Genomic DNA, 12,109 nt, shown 5'->3' with positions numbered 1-12,109 from the left:
TGATTAAAATATTATGTACTTGTTAAAACTACGTAGATAGAAAAGGTGCCTGGGACATATCCGAAAGAAGGGATAGACAGTTATTTAAGGACATTGGAATTTTGAGTTTAAGGCATAATGGAAGAAGAAAAAAAGATAGATGAGATAGATTCCATCTTATAAAATGTCGCCAGTCAGTTTACTTGAAATTAAGATGGATAAGTCGCGTTAGAAATGATCGAATTCTTACTTTTTAATGAGCACACTTGAGGTACTAAAGAAAATTGTAAGAACTGGTTTATAATGAATACAGAACTACTATAATATTTGAATTCGTTACTAAGCTCTTTCGTATGAACTGCATGCAATAAGATTATAATATAGTTATAGTACATGGTCGCAATCATGTGTTCTATAAATTGTTTATCGTTTAATAAAACTGCAGTAAGTAATATTATTTTATAAAATCCATTCTGTTCGTACGGACGGTAAGGTTTTAGAATGATAACATTTTTTTTTGTTCAAACAAATTGCTTTTAAAATATTTGTTTAGGGGCCACTAAACTAAAAAAATAAATTCACTAATTTCATTTTTCGAGTACTGGTTGTAAATTTTTCAAAAATATATTATAGTTCGGCCATTCAGAGAATGCGTTCCTGACACGTCGCGATTGAACTGACGACGTAACTTTGCAATGGCGTTGCAGTTACGATAAAAATATTTTTGCTGGTTGTTTACCGTTTTAACAATTGAGGAGCATTAAAACAACATTATTATATCAATAATCAATGAATGTAGTTACGTCGTCAGTTCAATCGCGACGTGTCAGGAACGCATTCTCTGAATGGCCGAACTAGAAATTATAAATATTCCCAATTTGAAAATTTTGACGTGTCAAATAAGGAAGCAAGTAAAGATTTAAAAATTTCAAATGATCGGTGAGAGCTACGTGTGAATAAATGGTAAATCCTAATTAAAATGATATGTAACTAACATTGTATACATACCATAATATTACATACAAAAGACAATAATTATGTAGACACATTACAAAATATTTACAAGTTAAATTACAGTAAGGGATACGTGAGAACAGACTGGAAGATTTACGATTAAACAATTGTACGGAGTTTGAAGAATAAAGTCGCCAAATGTACAACCACGACATTGTCTCTCATTCACGCAAACTGCTAACACAGACATGCATAATGGCGGCGGTTCCATTTTCAAAATCCATACAAGATAGATTAATTAAAAATTAAATGGTAAGTACATTAAAATTACTTTTAGTAGACTCTACTAAAATCTAAGTACTAGAATGTTCCGAGTAACGTTATACGAAAATAAACTGTTTATCTTAGATAATGCTTGAGTAGATTATTATCAAATTAAAATGTTAGTGTTTGTTAGTTTGTTGAACGCGAGTTTGACGTCAGCAGACGCGAGTGTGGTCGTGAAACTATTTGAAAACGCGACTGGGAATATGAGTACGCCCAGTGGCGTACCATATGAATAAGTTATTGGAAAAGGTCACGTTAAGTACGGGAAGTTTCAGATTAAACTAGAACTTTCAATCCGACCTCAGTAAAGAGCTGAAGAAAATAAGTACATCTTTGCGATCATAGTTGTGAAACTGACTGCTAAGGAATGAGGCAAGAAATCACTGAAGGCAGTTGACAGACGAATCCAGAAATCTATTGTCATCGACACAAATCTAATATATCGAGTAATGAATAAACAACCAACATTGCCGCGACATACAAAGTATACTAGTAAATGATGCGGGATCACCCGTTCCGTTACACACGTTACACGAACGCTTAACATACGTTAGCCTAGTGGTCGGGACTTAGCTTAAGTGTCGCTGGCGGCCGATGGCTGCTTGATCAGGTCTACATCGCGTCCCACACTGGCCTGAGTCTTCAGTTTTGGCTTGTCAACGACTTTGTGATCATGTCCGTGTTTGTCGTGGCCCTTATTCTCATGCGGAGTCTTGTCGTGGCCTTTGTGTTCATGCGGTGTCTTGTCATGTCCGGCCTTATGGTCGTGACCTTTGTGGTCGTGTCCCTTGTGGTCGTGATGGCCAGACTTGTGGTCGGGTCCACCATCCACGACGCTGACTCCGTTCTTGTGGGTGGTAGGCTCAGGGTCCTCTTCGGTCTCCTGACGGAATTTGCGGTTGTACCAGTGCAGGCAGATGCATCTGGAAAGGTTATGAAAATATAAATTAATGATTGTGGTAAGCACCAAACGTAACGTTGTAAAACGAGGAGCTATTTTTGGGTTTTAAATAAGGTTATGTAAGTTTGTCGACAGAATATGCAAGGGCAGTTTTGTACCTTCGAAATACGAAAACGATTTAAAAGCCATAATGGGTAACAATCAGCTTCAGCTAAAGCTATTAGCGAATAACAATGCAGTTGTATTTGTTTTGTTTCATTTGTTTTCCTGAGCGACTCCTGACGGACAGAGATTGAAGTGGCGCTGACTAGCTCGCCTTTTAATTCAAACATAATTATATATATATCAGTGTATCGCGTTCATTCGTTGACATCGGACGCGTTTGCACTGTTCGCAGAAATTATTTTAATTTCGTGCCGAGCGCGGCGTCAGCCGCCGCTAAGTCGATACCATGCGTTCGGAAGAACTCGTGGCGAACGAGGTCCTGGCGTTCCTGCAGTACCAGCTGGACGTCATGGATGAGGTCAGTGTGACCCAGATTTGCACCTCGAACTTCACCGAGGAGGAGATACGCAGCGCAAAGAAGCTGTTGTACGAGTCGCTGCAAATGGCAGAACGAATGCCGACCCGCAGGCGAGATGAAAAGGGAGAGAGGAGTCTCCAAGACACTATAAGGCTGTTAAAGGAGACCGACCCGGACGACGTGCCAACGTTCGTGGCAAAGGAGTTGCGGAAGCTGCCCCCGGTCACTTTCGATCACGTCGACGTCACCAGGCTGTTAAAGGACATCACGAGTATGAGGTCCAGCCTGGTCGAGCTGCAATTGAAGCTGGAGGCATCACAATCCACCATCTGTGATCTACGTATCGAGGTAGCTGAATTGCGAAACTCTGTATGTAGGTCACAAGCGCATGCCAACAGCGACAACACATGCCACGGACAGGTCAACGCATCGCCGCAGCGCGCCGAGTCAGCAAAATTGCACTCGTCGCCTGCCGTCGCCACTACTAGTGATGCGTCACCGTGCCCCGCCCTCCCCGCGTCCCCTGCCCTCGGGACACCGACAAATGTAAGCACGTCTAGGCTTGGACGTGTTTACTCGGATGCCGTAAAGCGAGATCCCGTCCAACGGCCACCCAAAGCTACTGTGGCGATACAAAAACAGCCCGAAGGAACCCGAGGTACGGTACAATCTGTACCATGTAAAGGGAAAGCTGATGCAGATGGTTTCGTCAAGGTGGAGAGAAGGAAGAAGAAGCCATCTAGCCGAAATCAATGCGGAACTGCGTTGACTGGTCCGAACATGCTGCTGCGCCCCGCAATACCGACGACGCAGCTGTATGTTTCGCGTTTACATCACTCCACGAAGGTCGAGGAGATCGTGGAGTATATACGAGTCAAGACGAACTGGACCTTAAGAGTCGAGAAGTTGGAGCCGAGACACAATACAAATTTCAAATCGTTTGTGGTACGTGTGCCGACTCAGCATCTCGACATGTTCCAAGAACAGTTTTGGCCGAAAGGTGTCGTTTTCCGGCGATTCCGCGGGAGGCTACGCGACACCACGCAGTGCAACACGACACCGCCTATTCGTGTCAACAAATAGACTTGACGATTGTTTTTATTTTTGTATGTATTAGTTTATAATTATTTTAATGTTAATTGTTATTTGTGTATTATATTTTCTATGGGCCCTAGTTGCCTGAATTAAAGGAATAAATAAATAAATAAAAAATAAAATTAACGGCACCAAGATGGCCTCCGCCATTTTATTAAAAATATCATGCTTAAGTTACATAAAAAGAAAGCTTTCAGTAAAACGCCAGACGTTATCTTTTTGAAAGAAATATTTGCCAGTATTTTTCTTTTCTTATTAGTATTTGGAATAGCCAGTTCGAGGCATATTTTCGTTTTAATAAATGGATGTTAAGTAGCTTCTCGTTGATTGAAAAGTAAAAGGCACCTTTTATATCCGTTTCTTCATTCGTGATGGTTTTTGAAAAAACGTAACAGCGTAGCTCTAATAATGTAATGCTTATCAGAAGGTAAAATAATACCTACCTAACCTAACGTAAAACATAAGAAGTAAAATAATGGTGACATGATATAGCCATCAATCTCATAAACGTCAGAGCACGGTCGGTTAAGATACCAGGCAAATATGAAAGCAAAGAGTTGGGAGCGAACGCCACTACCCTAATAACTTTCTTATCTTAACAACATTTCCGTGATGTGGTTGGACGAGGGGAAATCTCTGTGGGAATCTTTAGCTCAGCGGTGGGCTGCGAAAGTCGCTGGAGTAAAATTTATGAGCGCCAACGGGATTCTATTACTAAGGCTTTCTGTGCGTGAGACACTGATACGGCTGAATTTTTAACGCAGTAAGTAGACCTCTCATAGCAACCAAAGTGAGGTTCCTGTTACGACAAAATTATGGTTAAAATATCGTGTCCCTGACCGGTTTTTATTTCTTGCACTTGAAGCTAGTACTATAATAAAAGAATATGACCTAAGCTATAACTCTAAGGACCTTATGGAAATGTCTAGTTACGCAATATGCCATTACCCCATGTGATCCAAGGTGGTAAACTTGTCGTTGTATGGAATTAATGCCATCGTCGTTCAGTATTGGCTTGTATTTCATTTGGCTAATTGACCGCAGCCATTTTATTGTTAATTCCACTAAGTGTACCACTTTAATTGTGGTCTTCATGTCACTTTATGGACGGCAAGTATTCAATTTTGTTGATAAGTGTTTAATTACATCAACTCGGGTCATTACGTGTGTTTACACAAGGCTCTATCTAATGCATTCATACTTAGAACAGGTGTAAACAGCCATACATTTTCTAATTAGGTGCATTTTAAAATCATGGCTACCATAAAGTTTTAAATAACTTAGGAGGCAATCACGAGTAAAAAAGCTAGCTTTTTATAAAAATAAAAGCCAGAAGGTCAAGGTCAACGTTATAAACATAACTAGTGAACAAATTATCAAGTTTGATCGAACCTCGTATTGATTGATTCCTACTTACTAATTTACCGGTTCTGAGGAATACTCGTTAACTCCTCTACTCCTCTATTAGTTGGGAACTGACCCCAAGACCTTTAAATGTCACGGGTGAAACACGACATTACTGAGGTGTGTCGAAGGACATAATCACTACATGATAATATACAAGTCTCGAAAATATTCGATGCGCCGTCCTTCTAAGCTATCATCATGTAGCTGACAGACGTACCTACTACTAATGTTATATGTTACCCTGGTACCCACCTCAGTACAGCGCCAAGTATGCCAGCCCCGACCAGCGCGGCACCAGCTCCCATCAGATAGTATCGATGCTGAGCAGCTTCAGCTCCTGGTGACAACTGCACCAACCCCACCACCAGTACCACGATCCCTAGGAGAAGGGATCCCACCACCGCGTGAAGGGCTGCCACCTGCGCATACTAATAACATTTGAAAGAACTTTAAACACAGGTGTTAAACATTGATCTCCTCTAGAATAACACCGATTACGAAGGAGGGAAAGAAGGAAGGAGAAGAATGTTATAGCAGATATTTGGACAGTGTTCCTGTTACTACTGAAGTACTGTTACGGATCATGATATCAACGACAATCCTTTCAATTATACTCTGCTGGTAAGTAGACATGGAAGGACGCGAAAGATCCGTGAAAGTACTTTATCGGATAAAGAAGGGGTGATCACACAACACACAAGAAGGGGAGACGATACACCATGCAAGGGGTTGTTGTTACCTTGTTATTGGGCAATGCACAATGTTAGTAGCACGGGGCAGATAGCCTCGTTCAACGCTGTCAACATACGACCTCCATAGAAGCCAACGTTTTAGAGCCGGTTTGAATAGATTTTACTGCTAGAATTTAATAGGACCTCCTTTATCAATATAGCGTATTACCCTATAAAAGTGCAGTAAAAGTTATATTGCTCCGTTAGTTGGCTTTGCCGCTTTTGTCAAATGGACGATTCAAAGGAATCGACTACGAGTAGTGACTGCAGAATTGTAAGAACAATCTTTATGGTCTCTCTAAAGTTAATAATTATACTGTGATGATATAAAAAAATAATAATGATTTCCTAAACTTTATGTCGCTGATCAGAAGAAAAATGATTTGATTAACAGAAACTCTGACTTGTTACAATAAGTAAGTACCAATAATGCATGCTCTATGATCATGAACACAACAGTGAGAGCGAAAAGCAAGGCATGATTCTGTTTCTAGGATTTTGGTCTTATCCCTCACCATTGCGTACATGTAACTTCTTATAAAGTCATGATAGCCTGGTATCCCACCTTGCCACACACGTAGAGCTCATTCCTCAGCCGATGATGATCCGGCGAGGGCGTGGCATCAGCGTCCATGGGTCGGCCGAGCTGCAGAGGCAGCTGCGATGGTCTCCGCCCCCCTCCCCCTCCTCGTTTCTCATTGCGTCGTCGCTCATGGCGAACCGCCACCGCTGGCATAGCACCAATCATCTTCGCTGTACAACACCAGGCCTTCAGAGGCGTGATGGAGGCCCATGCTTAGAAGACATGCTTTTAAGCACGGGCCTCCTCCATTCATCGCAAGTTAAACCGTTTTTTATACAGTACCTGAATGAAATGATTCATTAATATTAATGATCTGCTGTTGATAGAAAAAGCCTCTTCCTTAGCTTTCGCATATATATCACCAGAGATTCGAACTCAGGTTTATTTATACCCAGGACGCAGGACTCCTCTATTATTGTTCTATTAATTTTAACATAAGTGGCAGATATGTATGCTATTTAAGAGATACAGACACCACAAAACATAAATCATTATCACTAGCTAGATGTGAGCAGTCACAATTCCAACCAGCATCGCCCTCATTCCTCGTCATTCACGTTGCCTCTCGCACTACACACTAGACCGCACGTGAATCTATTGCTGTCATACCTAAGCAGCCATAAACAGGAAATATGGCCTCAAGCTTTTTGTATTTATACAGAAATATGGGATCTTTGAAGTATTGTTCGTGACTTTTCCTCATAGGGAAGGGGAACAAGTTTCATAAAAGGTAGAAACCAATTTTGTGGTAACAGGAAGGTAGAAGATTTCATTCAATATTTGACGATGTACTCTTAAAAGAATACGGTGGACTTGGATGATAGTGAGTTTGTATGAAAACCCTTAGAATTTAATAACGTCGGTCCCTCCGGTATAAAAGTAAGAGACTACTTACACCGCTGATTATCTCTTGGCTGAAGTAACGACTGGAGCATATCTGCAACAAGCAACTTTATGTCACGACGAATTTTACAAGATGGCGTCTGACGGAATAAAAGTTGAACGTCTGCTAAGAAATTAGCAATAAAACCAAGTTTATGTGTATCGCTCGTGTTATGGGTTTGGATGCTTGCTTCAATAAGGATTTATATGAGTTTCTATTGTCGTTTATTTGTGCACACAAAGCAGGCTGTTAATGTTTTTATGTAAATGTCTAATCGCTTATTGAAAATAGCAGCTGCCTTTGTAGTCATAAAATATTTTTTAACAGAATTTTGTGTCTTGAATTATTTATTTCTATGTATAACGGCACTACATAAGAAGTTTTTTTGTATTACAAACGCAAATAACTTCATGATATCACGAGAATTTTTAATTTAAGTAACGCAGAATGTTCATTAAGTTATGAACTGACTTGCTATTTATAACTTCATTATATGAAAGAAAATTATATGAAACTAAAAATCGAAACTTACTAAGTATTTATAGTAAAGTCACCTTTCGTTTTCTGTTATCCAATATTCTAGGAAGTTTACTGAAAGGCATGACAAGCGCTAATGCACCGAAGAAGTTGTTTTATACCGGCAGCTAAACTTACCTTCTAAACAAAGAAAATAAACAAACAGTTTATTGTTTTGTTTTGATCAAAGATATTATTTGTTCCTGTAACAATTGCTTATATTCCATTGCGTCCATTTTAGAAAAAATATTTATTTATTTATTTATTTATTTATTTCTCAACCTTACCACTAACATTACAGACAGGTACATCCAATGCGTTAGGGAGGCACTTATTTAAAATACTAACTACTTACAAAAATAAAATAAAAAAAAAAACAAACAACAAAACACAAGATATTTACACAAAATAAATTTAAAGTGAAATAGAATATAACAATACAATAAAATAAAACAATAATAACAAAAGTATGTCCTATAATGCTAATCTAGTTTATAACATAATATAAACAAAATCATCCTTGCGAGTTCACTGAACTGACACGAGAAAATGTCTATATTGTTCTGGATTTCGTTTATAGTACGGATCGCTCGCGTGAGAGGCGTTTTGGCCAGTAGGTTGGTCCTGGCGGTCGGCACTGACAGCAGTGGCGGGCGCCGTCGTCTCTCCACGTAGCGGTCCGGCACACAGAGACACAAGCACCGTAGTACGCCGGGATTGTGTTCCTTGCCACGGAGTAATTTAATAATATATAATATAAGGGCAAATTCTCGCCGCACCTGTAACTGGTTGTACCCGACCATACCCAGCACGAACAATGTGGGGTACATAAGCGGGTACAGCGGATACACCCCGTACAGCCTCCAGTACAAGTGGCGCGTGAACTTGTTCTGCACGCGCTCCAGCATGACAGAGTACTTGGCTTCGTGTGGAGCCCATATGACACCACCATACTCCAAGTGACTCCTAACGAGTGCGTCGTATAATACCCTTACTGTTGTTATATTCGTAAAGCCCTGCGACTGCCTAAGTACAAAGCCTAGGTTTCTGTACGCCTTCTTGCATATCTTAATAATATGCTCGCGAAACGTGAGCTCTGGAGTGAGATGAACCCCCAGATCACGCACCTGTGTCACTCGCGTCATGGGTGTTGCCTCTGCTTTGTACTCATAGCAGACAGGGCTTCGCGAACGCGTAAAGGATATTACCGAGCATTTGGATACATTGAAGTATAGTTTATTGTCATGACTCCACTTCACCACTCTGTCAATGTCATCCTGGAGTCGCGTACAGTCCGACTCGTCCCTTACCTCGAGCAGCAACTTGAGGTCATCCGCGAACAATAAACATGTAGCATGTCTGACGACTTCCGGCAAGCTGTTTATCATGATGATAAATTCAAGAGGCCCCAAGTTGCTGCCTTGGCTTACTCCAGACCTTGTGTAGTATGGCTCTGACTCAAACCCATTATAGTCAACATACTGTTGACGGTCTTTCATGTAGCTGACAAAGAACTGCAACAGATGTGGTGTACAGCCAATATCAGCCAGCTTCCTCAATAAAACATCATTGTCCACGGTGTCGAAAGCCTTTTGGAAATCAAAATACGCCGCATCTACCTGGACCCCCGCGTCGACTGCCGGTATAACCTGCGCCATGAAGTTAAGCAGGTTGGTGGAAGTGCTGCGCCCCGGCCGAAAGCCATGCTGAGCGTCCGATAGTTGTGCTCGGACCTGCCCCTGTATAGAACTTTGAATGGCGGACTCAAAAACTTTAGCCGGTGTCGACAGCACTGCCACTGGTCTGTAACCGCTGACATCTGGACCTGACTTACCCTTAGGTACTGGAACGACGCGTGAGATCTTCCATCGTTCTGGGAATGTGGACTGTTGTAAACAGGTATTGTAAATGTAATGCAGGGGACCCGCTAAAACCATTTCAGTTCAAAGAGAAGAAAAATAAGCAGATATCCTTTGTGCATATTTATATTATATATAGGCGATTTTTCAGTAGATTTAAATGGAAATATTTTTGTATTTGATCCCAACAAAATTAGTTTTCCGATAAAACGTAGGTGAGTATTTCGCACTGACATTCAATTTATTTCGGTCCCATTTCAATATGGATTCCTCTCAAATATTTGAATGGGAAATAGGTCATATCGCTTTTTTGAATCCTGTAGTTTTTCCAATGGGAGTTCCAATAAAAGAATTTCAGCATCCTATTGTAGGGATATTTTTACATACAGATAAAGCTTTTGTTCCTAGGAATTATGAATTCATATTTCAATGGTTTGATAAGTTTTATCTCCCTAACTATCGATCGTTATTCATTTGTCGTTACTTATTTTTTTGTCATGCTCAGGGGTTTTATTAACTACTATTTCTACTATTAGACCAATTGGACAGAGTTACAAAGATTTAATTATTGTAGTAATTCCCTATATATTATTAGTTACAATGGTTATAACATTGATTTGTGTTGGCAGGTCTTCAACAGCGCTGGTAGGAATGTGGTTGAAAGCATAAGTGTTACTATCGGGTACTTCGCGAATTTATTGCGCTGACTCATTGTCTCGAGAATTTGCATGTCTGTCTATAGAAGTCCCTTACATTTTGCTACAAATTATGTGCTAGAGATTAGCACTATACCTTTTCCTAACCGCTTGCTGTGTAAGAGTAATAGTGTCAAGTATTGTTACGGTTACTTGAGTGAGTGTTGGGGATTCCAAACTAAATAATAATATCGGGTGTGTCGTTCATAATCACATTAAATGAAATGCGTTAATATACTGGTTAATATATGTCGATTAACACAAAGAAAAAAGAAAAATACGTAAAAATAAAAAAATGAATTTTTCAAACAAACTAAATAGAATAAAAGTGTGCGAAAATTAGAACACCATATAAAAGTCAGTCATTACAAACAAATTAGAAATTCTCCCTTGAAAAATGACATCTGTCAACTGTAGTACTACTAATTTTATCTCTGCTTTACACATGATGTTGTAAATTATAAAAACGAAAAATGACTCCTGTGGTTAAACCACTGAATGGGTTAGGTTATTTTTTTTACAATTCGCCATAGAATATCTAAAGTATATACGATAGGATTTAATGTGATTGTGAACGACACACCTTGTATAATGAGAGACATAGGTACATTAACTAATTTTTTAGAGTTTTATGGCTCATAACAGAACTAAACTGTCAATAATGTTATTTTTATCATTCAAGAACCTTTGTTAGAAATGTTATTATAATTTTACTTTTTAAGTCTAATGTAAGACCACCAAGAAATACTTCCAATACCTTATTACTCAAGATACTACCTTCGTCTAATACAGTTCCCTGTGTCATTTCTCATACATATCAGATGACATTTATATCGTATGTCCTCCCGCATAAATAACATGCGGTGTAACGCGACGCGAGATACTGAGAAACTACGGTGTAGGAGAAATTGTACCCGCGCGAAATAGGATTAAAGGTACATTTGTGAGGAACGCAACAGACGCTAGTGGCTGTATGTAAGTAAAGAAGATTATATGAATGTAGGATGCAAGACTTATTTCGGTTGCTGAGTGTAAAAGCTCAGATTGACACATCCTGACTGATACAATCGGCAGACAGCAGCTCCGCGCGGCTGTTGCTTAACTTGGATATGCACCCCTATAAAAAATACTAGTAACGGAAGAAAACTTTCGACTGTCGCTTTTGTGTATAGAAGTTGTAAAGGAAACTAAAGAGAGAGAGATGATTGTGGTTGTGTAATAAGCTCATTGGGGCTAGCTATAATATCGTTTGTCGAGTACGTCAAGTGATTAAAAATGTATCGTATTAATAAGACCAGTAAGTAGGCACTTGATTACATGTTTGTTTTAATTCATTATTTGATTTCCCTAAGGCACACAGTGCATATAGTGCACACTTCGTTAGTTCCATATTATTACTTCGAATTAAACAAACGTCCACGCTAAAGCTACTTCTAGGCTCTCAGAGTCTAATCTTCATATAGTATTTGAGACTATTTATATAACTTATAATTTTTATTCCAAAAAATATGTTCAATCTTTATTTTCTTTACTATTTATGTATTTAGTAACACAAGGGACCGTTCGTTTAACACTAAATGGTCACTAACCACACGAACTACGTTGTACAATAATTATAGCTATGTTATTGTACCTACATCACCCCAACATGTCCAG

The 12,109-nt window shown here is 39.5% G+C and overlaps 2 protein-coding genes across 3 annotated transcripts in view; one reads left to right on the top strand and one right to left on the bottom strand.

Moving 5' to 3' along the window:
* Positions 1-840: 840 nt before the first annotated feature.
* The window catches only part of LOC124632994, a 40,702-nt gene continuing 29,433 nt past the window's right edge, over positions 841-12,109 (bottom strand). The window contains exons 2-5 of one of the 2 annotated variants that reach the window (XM_047168060.1): positions 7,396-7,437; positions 6,483-6,686; positions 5,439-5,614; positions 841-2,183 (exon numbers count right to left, since the gene is read on the bottom strand). In XM_047168060.1, coding sequence (XP_047024016.1) covers positions 1,835-2,183; positions 5,439-5,614; positions 6,483-6,665 — 708 coding nt within the window. In that variant the 5' untranslated portion in view covers positions 6,666-6,686; positions 7,396-7,437 and the 3' untranslated portion in view covers positions 841-1,834. The remainder of the gene's footprint in view (positions 2,184-5,438; positions 5,615-6,482; positions 6,687-7,395; positions 7,438-12,109) is intronic. The other variant, XM_047168059.1, reaches the window with a different exon arrangement.
* On the top strand, positions 2,502-3,889 carry LOC124632992. The gene has a single exon (XM_047168057.1). It carries the CDS (start codon positions 2,613-2,615, stop codon positions 3,765-3,767), a length of 1,155 nt encoding a protein of 384 aa, XP_047024013.1. The 5' UTR covers positions 2,502-2,612; the 3' UTR covers positions 3,768-3,889.

The sequence above is a fragment of the Helicoverpa zea genome, chromosome 9 (assembly GCF_022581195.2).
Source record: "Helicoverpa zea isolate HzStark_Cry1AcR chromosome 9, ilHelZeax1.1, whole genome shotgun sequence".
In the NCBI taxonomy this organism is placed as follows: Eukaryota; Metazoa; Arthropoda; class Insecta; order Lepidoptera; family Noctuidae; genus Helicoverpa; species Helicoverpa zea.
Note: the sequence above shows the minus strand (reverse complement) of the source record. Positions and strands in the feature narration are given on the sequence as shown.

What these genes read in the sequence shown, in the direction of transcription:
- LOC124632992 (XM_047168057.1), top strand. Translation starts at nt 2,613, where the DNA reads ATGCGTTCGGAAGAACTCGTGGCGAACGAGGTCCTGGCGTTCCTGCAG.